The 15,672-nt window shown below is 41.0% G+C and overlaps 1 protein-coding gene across 2 annotated transcripts in view; it reads right to left on the reverse strand.

The window, feature by feature from the left end:
- Positions 1-15,672, reverse strand: part of PDE7B (phosphodiesterase 7B) — a 261,989-nt gene that overhangs the window by 12,015 nt on the left and 234,302 nt on the right. For both annotated transcript variants that reach the window (XM_084890685.1, XM_084890684.1), the window contains 3 exons: positions 6,317-6,408; positions 3,746-3,890; positions 1,702-1,798 (listed from right to left, as the gene is read on the reverse strand). In XM_084890685.1, the coding sequence (XP_084746811.1) occupies positions 1,702-1,798; positions 3,746-3,890; positions 6,317-6,408 (334 nt within the window). The remainder of the gene's footprint in view (positions 1-1,701; positions 1,799-3,745; positions 3,891-6,316; positions 6,409-15,672) is intronic.

Below are 15,672 nucleotides of genomic sequence, written 5' to 3' on the forward strand. Positions count from 1 at the left end.
CAGGCCTAAGCTGGCAGGTGGACATCCTCTGAGGGGTCCCAGACTGCGAGAGAGTGCAGGCTGGGCTGAGTGATCCCCTCCTCCCCCTCTATGCACAAATTTTTGTGCATGGGGCCTCTAGTTAAATAACAAGGACCCAATATGCCCTCTCCCATCTTCTCTCTCTGCCAGGGAACATGCCAGAACAAAGGGCATGGAAGCTCACTTTTAGTGATCAGGGTTACAGATGTTCTAGGTTGTTCCTCTTATGAGGCTGCATGTGTATATACCCTGAGAACAACAACCAGTTTTTGGCAGAGATCTTATAGATTATTTTTCTTGGTTGATCCCATTTACTGTGCACTTAGACAGCAACTTTGATTCACCAACTGCGTGGACCTTACAATCTGTCCAAGTGACATGGTCCCCGTGTTGCTCATAATCCAAATAAAGGTGCAGGCTAAGCAAAGGAAGGGCAGCCAATGCCAACGGGAGCACATGATTGAGTCAAAGCCAAGAGGGACAGAGGGGAATCTCTTCTCTTTCCCATTGCTTAATTTCCAAGAATGAAGGACCTAGTCCTCCTCTCACTCTGTTACTCCAGTATTTTCTACATCACATGGTAAAGAAAGTATTTATCTTATAAAATCTGAAACCTCTCTGCTCCAATTCCATCCTATTTTCCTCCCCCCCCCCCCCCTCAGTGGAGATTTTCTATCACAGGCAACTAGAACTGACCTTCTGATTTGTAACCACCGACACCCAACTGCAGTGAAATGACACAGATTGTGGGAGCCACGTGAGCCCTTTTCCTCTGAGCGAACGAGGCCGTGAGCAGAGCCTTTTGGCCCCACACAACCCAATCCACTCTGCTTTGTCTTCTGTCCTTGGGACCATTACGAGGTCACTGACACATCTTTAGATGGAGGCTTCTCCAAAAGGCTCACTGTTGCTGCTTGACCTCCCCTCAGAGCTGGTATGTGGGACACTTCAGGCCTTTATTTGTTCTCAGCCTCTCACACCCGATGCCGTCACTAACATCAGGGCACTGTTGTGCCTGAACAAACATCCCGAGCACTGAAACCGGGCCTGGAGAAACAGACTGTGCGTAAAGGCTGAAATCCCCCACAGCGGCAAGGTCCTGCTCAAATCCGGTGCCTTATTTCCGAAGGAGTCTGATCTCTTAAAAATTGTACCCTAACTTGGGGCCATTTGACTTTTCATGTGTCTCTGGGAAAGGATGGAATGAATTCTTGGTCAGTGATGCTCTGTTTCATTATTAGCTTTACTTGAGAAGGTGAGGGGAAAGGGACACAAAAGGAGCTAAGGCCTCCGTCAGAGTGGAAAACATTGACCACAAACGGCTTTCAGGTTTTAGGCTGTGTCAGCTCATTAAAATGAAGGTGAGGGTAAAAATCAGATTGTCCCTCACCGTTTTTATATCCACAGAGGCTAACCATTAAAAAAATATATATTCCGTTCTCACTCACTTTTATTGCACCTCATTACTACCTGTTTCTGTAATAAGTCAATGTTATTTATTTTGAAATTATTTCCAAAAAAGGGATGGATGGCTTGCGAGAGAGTTAGAGAAAGGTTAGGATAATAAGAGCTGATGAAAGAACAAATGTCACGACAGATTAGCCACTTCCTGTTTTATTAGGACAAATGCCTGAAAGGAGGAGGGGCCGTGGAGACGCAGCTGTAGGCTCGCAAACTAACCTTGCCTGTAGAACTCTTCACAGACCCTTTCACTCCACTGCTTGCTCATCTCCCAGATTCTGCAGGGGTTGCAAATGTCAGCACACTTCAAGGCAATCTGAGAAGTGACAGGGCAGGCAGAGACTGTCAGACAGTGATCTTTCAGCAGCAAATGCGCCCCAAGCCCAGGGGGCTGTGCCACCCACCAGAGTGCCTCCTGGTGCCAGGCCCGTGTCCACTCAGGGCCTCCCTCATGTGTCTCTTCAGGAAACAACACTTCTTCACCGCACACAAGCCCTTCATTCAGAACCCCCACTTTATAGCAGTGAGAAGGAGAGAAGAGCCACCGTCCAAGGACACGGAGCTTTCTGGAGGAGACGTGGGCTGTGCTGGCCAAGGAAAGCCAGGGCCGGGCTCCTTCTGCCGCCCCACCTCTCTCAGGGAGGGAGGCCGCCGGGGCCCCAGCCAGGCTCAAGTGAGATCATCTGGACCTCACTCTCACAGTGGCCAGAATGGCCAACCACATACATCACTTCAATGATGTGTGTTTGCATTTATGTCCCCGTGTCTGTGTGTGTGAGCAAGCTCAGACTGCCGGCCAGGCAGCTAAGTCATATCGAGCTAGGAGTGTTTTATTTGCAGAACTAAATCAAGGCCTCTTGGCTTGCCTCAGACTGGCCTGGCTCCGGGATGTCACTTTCTCAGTGATGTTAATCCTAGGAGGATTACCTTGAATTCCTAGAGAAGTAGATTCTGCCCCTCACCACCAGCGGCAGAGAGACCACAGCCCAGATGGGCTCACTCCTGTAGAATGTTTTGCCCACCAGTAAGGTCTGTTTTGACCCAGTTCCCTGGTATTATAGAGCTGCTAACAGTGTTGATTTCTGGGAGAGTCTGGGTTATATTAAATTGCAAATTTGGTTGCTTCTCTATTTCTTGGTTAATGGGGGCACCAGTACATGTTGGAGTAGGTAAGGAGCAGAAGTCCCTTCCAAATTTTGCCCTTTAGGGATTTTTTTTTTTGTGTGTGTTGTGTGTGTTAACTACCTTTCCCTTTGAAATGCAAGTGCTCAGGCCAAATCTTTCAGCTACTCACAACTTGCCTCCAGACTCTAAAATCAGACCCTGGTTGATCTCTGTGGCACTCAGGGAAGAGAAGACTAATTTGGGAAGAAGGAAGAAGATACTGGGCTGCAGCTGGGAGGAGAGCATTTTTCTGGGAAGGATGGGGCACTTTGCACAGCTAGGGGGCAGTATGGAGGCCTGGAGCAGAAAACACTGCACAGTTCAGTCTGCCGCCTGCAGCGCCATCTCTATGGTTAAAGTTGGCTTATTTAGATGAGTCCAGGGTCCATCCATTCAGACTTTTGTGCCAAAAAGGAAGACAAAAGAAAATGGAAGATCAAGAAGAAGGCCCTGGTTTGATACCAACTCAGAGTTGTACTTCTGCCGTCCACTCCTCCTCTTTTTCTCAGGTTGTAAGTGGCTTCTTGCCATAGGAAGACATGACATAGAAAGGGTTTAATTATTGGAGCCTAAAAATAAAAATGCTAAGACTAGGTAAACATGTTGGAGCCTCAGATGAAAATATGACTTTAGGCAGTAATGGCTTTAAGTAAAGCAGGGCTTGATTTAAATAGGTTTTAGGTAAAGGCAGGCTACTTGCTTCTTAATTTTTTATTGGTGCCGTAGTTAACATAATATACCTTTGTGTTATAGAAACAGCCGATTAAAACTGCACAGGTATCACAGTGGTTAATTTTATGTCAAACAACAGAACGTGGTAGATTCTTACTGTGTACAAATGCCCAGAGGGGTGGCGACTTTGTGGTGAAGCAGTTACCAAACAAGGAAGAGTGAGATATTATCAACTTACTGACACGAAACCCAGATTTTGCTTGCTTGGAAACCACTTAAAAAATTTCATGTGTCTCAAAGCTTTTAACAAAGTAGGTCACTGCTCTAACGTATACCATGGAAGATACTCCTTCTGTGCTAACATGATTGATCGTGTCCCTACGTATTGTTACCCAGCAAGTATATTGGCTTTGTTGTTGTTGTTTACCTGGAGCAGAAAGTGCCTGTCGTGTACATCCTCCAGTCTTAAGTCTTTATTTTGGAGGTGAGCTTTCAATCTGGTCAAAAATTCATTCTGCCGGTTGATGTCTGTTGCCAAGATCAAGGAGCCCAGTTGCTGTTCAATATCCTGTCTGCATCCACAAGAATGAAAGAGAAAACACACACAGAGAAAAATCCTTTTGAGGAGGGTGATTGATTCTGTCATCAACAGGTGGCTTGCAATCCCATTCCTGCCTTTGATATTGTTTATTAAACAAAGTTCCAGTGCCTCACAGAGCAAGAGTGAATTTCTCACCCACCATCGTTTCTGCCCTCAGACCAAGAACTGTGGAGAGTGATGGAAACTTGGGTGAACAAAGTTGTGATAGTTGATACATTCTCAGAGCTCCCATGGGTGGACAAACTGAAAGCCAAGTTGAAATGTATGTTTTAAGAAGGACACAAAAAGTTTCACAGAGTCACAGGAGTTTGGGTTATGCTTTTATAGAGCCCAAACAAGCTCAAACATTCAGATTTCACGGAGAAAGAAAAGTGCATAATAACAGTAATAATAATGAAGACATAGTAGTGACTGGTACTGTGGGATGGAAAGATTGATAGATGGAAAAAAACTCCAGGTAGGCTGGAAAGAGATACTGGAACTTAAAAATGATAGTGGTTAAGGCACCATTAAAAATCGATGGGCAAACAACATATTAATAAAAAATGGTATAGAGAGAATGGGATATTTTGGGAAAATAAAATGAAAGTGTCAATCTGAGGGTTGTCATGCAAATCCTTAAAGTTTTAATATGAATTTCCTTGATTACTAATGAGGTAGGACATGTTTTCATGTCTTTATTTGCCATTGATATTTCTTCTTTTGTGAAATTTCTATTATTCTATAGTGTTGTCTCTCTTGGGCTTACTGATTCTGAGAGTTCTAAAATATTTTTTCAATAGTAGTCATTTAGCAATTATGTGTTGCAAGTATCTTCTTCCATAATATGGCCTGGCTTTCTACTTTTTAAAAATGATGTGTTTTGGTAAAATAAAGTCTTAATTTTTAGTGTAGCTTAGTCTATAAGTTTTTAAATTTATGGGTAAGCTAATTCTTTTCTGAACTTTCCATAGTTTGTACAGTTAACCTTTACTTTCAAAATCAGAAAAATTATTTTAAAGCATTTAGACAAGGATAGAAGGAATAATCATGATTATGATGATTATAAATTTCATTATAAAGTCCTTTCACATATATGATTGCATACCAGTTAACCTTTTAGCAAAAGAAAAGATTCCATAAATAAATAAAAAATGTGGTACTTTTGTTTGGAATCCATAGGGATGAAAAGGAGTATCTTAGGAAAGAAATACTAGGAAACACAGAGAATTAATGTGGGCATTGTCTGGACAAGTCCTCTGTTTTTCCTTTTGTTTTGTTTTTTTTTCCTGTCCTCATTCTCCCCTCCCTTCTCCTTTCTTTCTTTAGCTGACCCTGCTACTAACCTCCCATTTCATCTCCTTCTTACTTGATTTCTTGTTCTAGTTTGTAGTTCTTTTTGCATTTCCCTGATCTTTGCAATGTGTTGTTTTAGTGAAAGGCACAAGCTTTGATCCCATGCATGAGGACTGCTTTTTAGTTTCTGGGAGTAAAAAGTTATCAGGACTGAAGTTCTTCCTGCAAATTCAACATTCCTCTGGGTGCTAGGAAACAGCATGAGATAGTATCAGATGGCCAGGAATAAACCCAAGGAGTCCAGAGCATAATGCCTGTTATGGGGAGACATAAACTGACCTTAAGCTGTGTGCCCTTCAGAAAGAAGGGTACGGAGGTCTATTTATTTACTTCTCTCTTAGCTACCTCGGGTTCTGTGCGTTTTAATTACACAGATCAGAGTTTGTGCTATCCTAGGGAGACAGTACAGCAGCTACCTTGGGGCCACGCGTGCAGTGAGGCAAGGGCCTTGGCCTTGGATTGAGTAGGACTCGGCCTGAATACTCGGGCTAACACAGCAGACCAGGAAACTAGTATTTCCCATTCTGTTTAAAATACGTAAATTGATGGAGAAAAAATTGCTGGGGCCAACGCAGTTACTTAACAAAAGATATTTTAGAGAAAAAAAAAATATTCTGACTTTTATTTTCATGGAGATTGGCAATTACGAAACAAACTTCATTGAACTAGTCTTAAAGCTAGCTTGAGAACTCCTGTGTTCCTTTTTGATAAACATTTATTATTTGGGTCTACACAGGAGGACGATTTTGTTAACATAAAAGACAGGAATTTGGCAAAACAGAGTGTTGATGCTGAAGAGTGTGAAAGGGGAGAGCTGTTTATTCTCCTTTTCCTGACGTTGGGTCACAGACGATCCAAGGCCTTTCAGAGCTCAGAGAGACTCTGGTTTCTGGGTTGCCGTAACTGACATGAATCTCCTCCGGCAGACAATGCAGAGTGCAGGCAGGAAGCACAGCTAGCTGGCTCCTTGCCATTAACCCAGGGGGTCTCAAGTGCGCCCTAGAGAAAGCGGCTTATCTATAATGCGTGGACATCAGTGTGTTTCATCTCTGCACTACTTACGTCATTTCCTTTGGCAAGTGAGCAAGAAGCCTGGATTCTCGGAGCATGCCAATTGTAGATCGCCAGTGGTGATTCTCCAGCACAGACATATTCTAGAGGGAAAATTAAAGCTATAAACGAGAGAGAAGCTACCTACGGATCTTTCATGGTGAACACAGCTTCCCCGAGGCCAGCACTTTCCCTCTTTGATAACAAAGAGGCAGACTGAAAAAGCAACACAAAATAAAAACAATCACAGGGCCTATTCTTAAGGCAACACTGATGACAGGACAGTGGCCCTTGCTGGCCCTGCGGTGGAGGACTGAACGAAGCTCTATTTCTAGTGTCATTCACTTCTGCTTTAGCCACTGTTTTTGCTAGCTTGGTCAGGCAACACTCAATGTAGAAGAAAGAAAGTGAAGCAGATACAAATAGGTAGTAATGGATACCATAGGGCTCTGTGCATAAGATACACCAAGATTGTACTGCTCAACCAAATAGAGGCAGACTCAGTTTCTCTGATCTACTGCACTCACATTGTTTCTCAATGCGCATAAGAAACCTTCTCCGTAAACCACCTGGGAAGCTGATGACATACTCAGACTTCTGAGTCCCAGTCAATACAGTGTTGGGTAGGTGGGTTTGTACTGATTAATATCCATGCACACTAAGTTTGGAAACCACTGCAATAGGAGCAGCTCTGTAAGTAATCTTTATGACCTAGTATTTTGGCACTTAGCCCATTAGTTCTCAGTTTGAATCTACAATTGCTTCCTTGTTCAATTATCTTGATATTTCTTTCCTTGTAGGAACCTTTACTATGTTCAGTCTCTCCTTTGACCCTACTTGTTATCTTAAATATGCTGCTTGTCTGAACATTAACTATTTAAATAATGAATATTTCTTACAATCCAGTGTTTTATTTCAGTTAGCAAACATTACGGCCTTACCACTGACTTGATATGTAGAATGGGACTCATCTAGCCCCTTGGGAATCATTGTGCTCTATTTCCTTCTTTGTTCATGTATTCCTTGTCCATTTTGTCTCAAGTGGAGGTTATAAAACTTTGAGAAAAATACAGGAAGATAGCACTCATTAAAAGTGAGGAGAAATTACCTGATTCTGCTTAGATGAGGTACCTAGCATTAGTTAAATTCATGAATATAGAAAGAATGGTGGTTCCAGGGGCTGGGGGAATAGAGAGTTATTTTTTAATGGGTGCACCTTCAGTTTTGCAAATTATAAAGAGTTCTAGAGAGGGATGGTGGTGGTGACTGCACAGCAATGTAAATGCACACTTAAGATGGTTAACATGGTATATTTTATACTGTTATTGTGCCACAATGAAATGAAAAAGGTGAGGGGAAAGAAGCAAAGAAAACATCATGGAGACTAAATGGAGAGAGAGAAAGAAATATTCCATCATTATGCCCTCGCTGCTGTAATGGAGCCACCCATATAATGTTGAACTTTTTCAGGAAGTGAGAAAAGAGAACCTCTGTGTGTAACACAGTCAAGGATCTATTAGGAAAAAGCAAGTTCAAGAAAACTGACACTATATTTGGTTCTGAAACCAGACGGCAATTTCTCTCCAGGACTTTGCAGAATTTAGTTCCATGAGGCAGAGTCTGATACTGACCTTCTGTATGGGCTGTTTTATTGCTATTCATTCCTCTCCTTGCCAAAGAGTCATTATTTGTTATTTATCACTTGACTATGTTGGAACCGGTGATGAGATTTTGTTACTTTTATCAACTGGTCTATTATCTCCTTTTGGGCATGAGCCACACAGAACAAAAGGGACTGTTTATTAGAAATAACATGCTAGACTAATTTGTTTTGACTGTCAAGATTTATGAGGGAAGAGAGTGATAGGTTAGTGTGATGTAACAGATGTTCTATCTTGGGGTGACATATAATTCCGTAACTCATGAGCGGTCACTTGCAAGACAAATTCAAGTGAAACGACTGTCTTCATGTGAGTTTTTCAATGGGCTGGAAAACTGTAACAAGACCTGATGATAAATGACACCGTATCTCTGATGAGTAGGACAAAAGTGTCTGGAGGCTTGCTTTAAGCATTGTTATTTATGTCAGCCTGATTTAACGTCTTCATTAATAATCTTCCCAAAGACAGAATAAAAGGGTACTTGGAAATGTGCGGGCGAAACCATATTTGGAGATGAGCACCAGGGAGATGGAAAGAAATGGAGTGGGCCAGGAAGCTGGCACAGAATGAAAGACAATGGCGCACTCGATTATAAACAGAACCTTTCTGGGGGCAGCCACTATAAATAAAAGTATGTTTTGGCTAGAACTGTGTTGGAAGTAGGGGTACGTCAGTGGATCCCAGAGAATAAGAAAAGAAGGGAAGCGGAACTAACAATTATGAAGCACCCAGTTTACATGATCTCATTTAATCTTTACAGAACTCTACTATTTTCATCATTGACTTAAAGGCAATGTAGTTTCAGGTTTCACCGAGAGTTTGCATAGCTAGTGAGTGGCTGAGGAAGGCCTTAAACACAGGCCTGCCAGTTGTCAAGACCTAAGCTTTGCACACACCTCTTGCTGCCTCCCAAGAATTTCCTCTGTGGGGCCACATCCAAACATTCAGAAGCCTGACATTTACAAACTGAAGAATGCCTGTGGTGATGCTTACTCTTCCAAAAATAATGTATAGTCGATGCTTTAAAAGTCCATGGTTGCTTGTTTTAATTAGATGTTAGTCTGTAAACCCAACTTGGAATATTTCCCTCCAAATTTGGTTTCATTGTGAAAAACCTTGTAGTTTGAATGTTATGAGTTGAGTAGATTTAGGTTGTATTGGGGGAGAACTCATCTTCTAGTCACACTCAGTCCTCACATCCAATCAGTCTCTGAGACCTGAGTATGAGGTAGTTGGTTCTTCGAACATGACATCACTTTTGTCTACCCGTTTCTTTCATTGCAGGGCTTACTTCAGTCCACACTCCTAAGCTGCCAGAATGTGACTTGTTTATTTGACAGAATTTCCTACTGTGTCCCTAATCAATGGTTGAAACATAAACTAATATGCATTGAGTGCTACTATTATGCCAGGTGCTATGGCAGGCTCAGGGGATCCAATGATTAATGACAAAATTGCCACCCCCAGGAGTTCACTGACTTCATAGGTTCCTGGGCTGATGCTCACCCACTGAGCCACACCAGCTGGATTACACATTTCTTCTTCTTCTTCTTCTTCTTTTTTTTTTTTTTGAGATAAACCATTACCATTTGTTAGGAAAGACCTTCCTGGTTCTCCAAAGAGAACTGACAGCTCTCTCTTCTAGTTCCACACCCCAATTCAAGCTTCTTTCTATTCCAGTGCCTAAAAGTCCTTGTAACAACTTTGTTCACTGGCCTTGCTCTCATGTGTCAGTGATCTGCACAGGTTTATTTACTCTTAAAAATAATTTTTAAAAACTATGCTTTCCCTATACTTCTTTCTTTCTTTTATTTTATTTTATTATTTATTATTATTTTTAGCTGTTTTTCTATACTTCATTATATAAAGTATTTTCTTTTACTTATTTGAAAAAAAAACCTTTATTGCTGAAAGTATTGATACCTAAAATCACAAATTCTCATGGTAACAAAAGATGTAATGTTCTGCATATTTGTAAATATCGAATTTTAATGTAAAGTCACAACATTCTTTTATACATTAAATATATCTAAGGGAATCTAAAAACGAATGGCACTTAATGCCCATTCATCATCCATAGAAAAAAGACACACATGAATAATTTATTCTTTAAGTCGAAAATTATAAATGGGTTCTTTTCCCTCTAGAATTTATATTTCTACTCTATGTCCCCATAGAATTTTATTTTATGTAGTAAAATAATACATTCTATTATTTTATTGTCACCCTATCACATTTTCTGCAACAAAAATAAGTATATGCATTGAAATTTTAACTAAACAAATTTTCCTAACCTCAGTCTCTAAGTATTTGTAACTAACTATCAAAATACACTTATATTACAAATGTGAAAAAATAATTTGCTTAAGAATAAAAATGTATTAGAGATGCATCTATTTATGAGAAGTTTGGGAGAGTTATAGAGCCTCAGTCATAGGAGACTTCCTTTAATATTTTCATTGTTCCTTTGTTTTTTTCTCACACGGAGGTAGTATGTGATACTGGCACAACTGGAGCAATATGCAACACACACCATGGGTAAGAGCTTTGTCTCATGAACTGGGGACAGGGTAATTGGGAAAGGATGGAAGTATAGGACTGGCTTGACTGCCCTGCAATCACATTCCTGGCAGGTCAGTTTAAGGACCTGAAAACGGGTTCTGTCAGCACTATTCATGCCCATGGCCCCTTAGGAAGTCTTTGAGTATCCCCATGGGCACACAGGCCTTGTCGAGACCGGCTGCCATACATAATTGCCATGGAGAGCAGGGAGCATATCTTATTCATCTTTGTGCCAGCATGTGGCACAGTGCCATTTAAAAAGTAAATGTTTGTTGAGTGGATACTGAATAAATAATTTCCAAAACCTGAAAGTCCAGTAGCTGCAAAAGTTTAAGTAACTGCTAAAAGAAAAAGAGTACTGTTGAAACTTTGGTCAATAGCTGATAGAAGCCAGACTTGGGATCTTTTGTTATGAAATCCTTAGACTTAAGTAAAAGCCTAAGAGATTTTAAAATTATAGCAATAAGCACTCTCCTACTACTCATCCATAGGCAATTAGGAACAGGTAAACTACTCCAGAAATAACATATATCAGATAGATTTGTCAATTATCTATAATAATAAGAGGGTAATATGCCAATTAGACCAGAAGTCATTCCGGATGAAGCTGGGGCTGGAGGGAAGCCTGGGTCCCGAGTGCCAGAGGGGAGCTGGTGCTGGCAGCTGGGGGAAGAAAGGCCTACTCTTGCATGGATTTTATGCATCGGGCCTCTAATAAGATATAAAGTAAGAAAATAATTATAAAGAATTTTTCAATCAATGCTTCTCATTCTTTGTTGGACCCTGCTGTAGGGTAGCAAGAATGTTACAAGCAGCAGGAGCAGCTACTGTGTGCTAGTCCTTTTGCCTGTCATGTTTCTACACTGGTTTCTGAGTTTCTTGCTACATGTGTCCAGTGTGTTCATGGGTCCATCCATCTACACACCTACTTATCCAACAAACTTCCCACCACCCCACAGCATTCACTGGACACTAGAAACCTGTTGGATGCTGAGGATATAGCAGGGTTAAGTGGGTGTCCAGGAGCTTGCAGACTATGGGGATGTGGACATTGAGACAGACAGTGGCAGGTTTGAGATAAAACACTGTGATAGAGGAAGAAATAGAGGGCTGTGAGATTGCATATGAGGGACAGGGAAGATGGACATTGAAAGAAATATCTTTCAGGAGGAAGATATGTCCAAGTTGAGATAGAAGGAATAAGTGAGTTAGCAAAGAGTTTAGGCCATGAAGAGGGAACATATTTCATTAAAATAGGCAGAAGGAAGAGCACATGTTGAAGAATAAAAATGTATTAGAGATGCATCTATTTATGAGAAGTTTGAGGAACTTCTGTTGTAAGTAAGAGGAACCCTATCTAATATACTACATATTTTCTTAGCTATTTTCTGTTTTCCCTAGTGGGAAGCAGGGATTTTTATTTGTTCTGTTCATCTCCTGTATTCCCAGCACCCGGCATGTGTTAAGCCCTCGAACATTTGTTGAAGGAAAAAGGGAAAGGGTGATATGTTCGGGACTTGGAGAGAAATTCAGATGGAATGATGCACAGAGGCATAGTTGAGTAATGACGGCAAGTGAAGCTGGAAAGTATAACAGGGTCAGATCAAAACAGGATCTGTAAATTGTGCTGACATTTAGGTTTAATCCTGAGGGTAGTGGGATTTTAAGTGGGCATCTATGGGTCAGATTTGAGCTTCAGCCAAGGAAAAGTTGGAGCCAGGCCAGCCTGAATGTAGACAAGACAATGATGTTGGGTGTCCTGCACTAGGGGAGAGGTTGGGGTGAGCATGTTGGATCGTACAGGTGTCTCACAGGGAATAGCCAGAGTTACCTGTCTCCCGCTCTGCTCTCGTGGGCCCACCTGCTTTCATAGTGGCTCAGAGAACAATATCGTAAAAGGTAGGGGTGAATGAAAGGAGAAAATTATCAGAAATGCTCATGGATACCTGAGCATAGGATGCGATGATACCGTTCTGTTGAAATCTGGAACTGTTTTGGACTCCCACCTAGGGTACCACATCTGTCTACCTTTAAGAGCATCCCCTCAGCAATTTCACATTATCCCAGAGAAGGTTTGTTCTAGTGTTGCAAACTCTTCATATTTGTAGTTTTAAGAATAATCAATCTTGACTTTTAAAGCTGAAACAGTGAATAACCACCCTTGTGTCACAAAACCTATTAGAACTTTAATTTGGAATAAATAAAACCCTTCAATCCCCTACAGCAAAACCTTTCTTTTTCTTTGTGTCTGAGTTTTGAAGTACTATCTACTCTAAGAACAAAACAACCCTTCTGTTTCCCCAATAATAACACAGCTGGCATTTAGTAAACCACCAATACAGGTTAAAATTAAATCAAATTTAATTTCTATTTGTCAAAGGAAATCTGGCAGAGCAGGTTTGCTATCGTACAAGCGGCTTGAAACTTTTGTCCCTTCCCTGTCCCGCCCCCCCATCTCCTCCTACCTCCCAGGCTATTTATTGGACACTTTCTTTGATTAAAATACACAGGATGATGTTGCTAAACTGAGTCTGGTGTTCAAAGGGAGTCAGAGTTAATTACTCTTTTAAACCAGAGATTATGGGAAGAAAAACAACATTAACATAGTCTGTTTTCCTTTTTAATTGCTCATGAAACAGAAGCAGGACTCCAGGAGATAATGAAGTGGCTGAGTTCTCCCTTAACAAGCCAAGTGGTCTCCTTGGCAATGCTGCACGAATCCCAGCCCAGGAGGTCTCAGAGGAATAAGACCTTCGCCTTTGGAGAAACTACGGCACTGCTACGTTTACCGCCTGTTTGAAGATATCGCTCTTTTGTCCGACCTACACCTGCCCACACCTCTGCTCTGGGAGCAAGGAGCCTGGACATCCACTGCTGACCAAGGGGCGGGCCCGTGTTCGGATCAGGGCCACGGACATGCCACGTACCAGCTACCTCACCATGAACAGCAGAAACTTCACTAAGCAGAAAATCAAATTTGAGTCTCCTTCTTAATATTTTCACAACATTTGCCCAAACGCCTTTGCTACTGCAGGAATCATGAGGTTACGTATCACCTTGGCGGTTGCTTGTTTGAGAAGAGGCCATAGGACCAGGTGGAAGAAACACTTCTGGTTCTGTCAGCTCCACATTTATGGTTCAGAGTCATCAAAATAATAAAAAGTGGTTAAAAATATGCTGACCTCCTCCAAGTGTTTGTGATAAGTGACTAAGGAAATGATTATAAATTTCTGCAAGACAGTTTAAAATGTAATAAATATGAAGTTTTATGCAGCAGTTAATTATTACTTTATTCATTAGGTTGCTCTGTCTTTAGTTCATACATAGTTGGACTCCATCAAAGGGAATTCAATTTTAAATGAAACTAAAAGTGATTTCTTTTGCAATGGTAATAATACCATATCTGATTTAATGCTTACTTTGCCCAATGTGTGAAGTTGCAGGGTAGAGGGACAGAAGATAAATTATGGGTTCTAGCTTTCATATGCTCTTTCCCTCTCAGTCCACCATGGACACCTGGACTGTTTCCACTCTGATGAGAGAGGTGCTAGGTGGAAGTGTCTTGATGGCCTTCATGTTGAACTTGGGTTGAAAGTTCAGCTAGTGAGTCCAGCCCAGACACAGATAACAGGAGAGAGCCCCTGGACCCAGCCTCCATCCAGCTGCCCTGGCTCTCTCTTTGTCTCAGGGCATAAACACAGGCTAGGCATTTTGTAGCAATCTTAGGTATCCGAACTAAAAGAACATAGCCAACAAAAGGAGGGGGAGGAAGTCCTTTCATTTTATCTCATTTATAGTAAATGTGGATTGTAGTAATCACGCACAGGGTGTTCTCAAAGCCACATAATTCCCAGCACATCCTTTCTATTGTATTTTTGTTAACCAAATGTGAGTGCATGTTCCTGTATAATTTCACAATATATTGTATAATATATGTAGTTTGTGTACATAAATATATTTTCCTTCATTACCATGGTTCTTAATGTTTTCTGAATCTAGAATTCATTTTAAAATATGAGTCTTAGTGATGGGTCCTCTCCCTAAAAAATATGCATAGATACATACTCAAAATCTGCATGTAACTTCCTAAAAGTTCATGTTTCAACCATGGACCCTTGGTAGGTTAAAAGGCTACAGTTCTAACATTTAAAAAAATATCACGTGTTGTCAATGGTCTCACTCAGCTTATATGTTATGTAGCATGATTTTTCCTCTTGAAATTGAAAACCTGGAGACTTATGCCAGTTCCTCATCTACAGCTTGCGCAGTGTGGGGATTTTCTGACCCAGGTCCTTTTCGGTACAGCTAATCTACAGGGAATTTATCAGACACTGATCTGAGAGTAGGGTGTGTTCATGGCAGGACAATGCTCAGCTAAGGCCATGGGGACAGTCCATTTTCAGTTATTATGGAGTTGTGGGTTTTAATCACAAAAGTACACCAGACTGTGCTGTCTCTCATGACCTCCAAAATGTTACTTAAAATATTATACATGCTTCAAGGCCCAGTTTACATCATGCATTCTCCATGAGTTTTTTTTTTTCTTTCAGAAACTATCTGCAGAATCAATTACTATCTTCCCACTACACTCTCTCACTGTCTATTATAGAGGACTTAGCAAAACCTCCTGCTTTAAGACACTGATATCTAATCTTCTTGTCTCCCTACCTGCAAAAGGATGACCTGGGGGAGAGCTCTTAGTTTCCTGCACACAGTAGGTAATGTATGTAAGTTTTAGAGGCAGTGTGTATAGTGTGTAGGCACTTTGGCTCTGGAGACAAAAGATTGAGTTCTAATCCTAGCTTTGTCATTAATTAGCTGTTTATTTTAACCTTTCTATAAAATAGGTATGATAATAATACTCAACTAACTGGGCTACTGTGAAGATTAAATATTATAATACATAAGAAGCATTTAGCACAGCATTGGAATTATAGTGAGTGTTGAATAAAGGTCAGTTACATACTTTTTACAACTGATTTTAACAGGGAATTTATCTTTTGGGAGTTCCTTCAGGTAGTCAACAATGGTATATAGCCAAATATTAAAGGCAGTATCAGTTTTGGGGGCAGAATTGAAATCTCATTGGGCTGATAAAAAGTTTCATATTGGAAGTAATTTTATAATACTGGCTTGCCTTCAGCA

Source organism: Pipistrellus hanaki (assembly GCF_964339955.1).
Source record: "Pipistrellus hanaki genome assembly, chromosome: 7".
Taxonomy (NCBI): domain Eukaryota; kingdom Metazoa; phylum Chordata; class Mammalia; order Chiroptera; family Vespertilionidae; genus Pipistrellus; species Pipistrellus hanaki.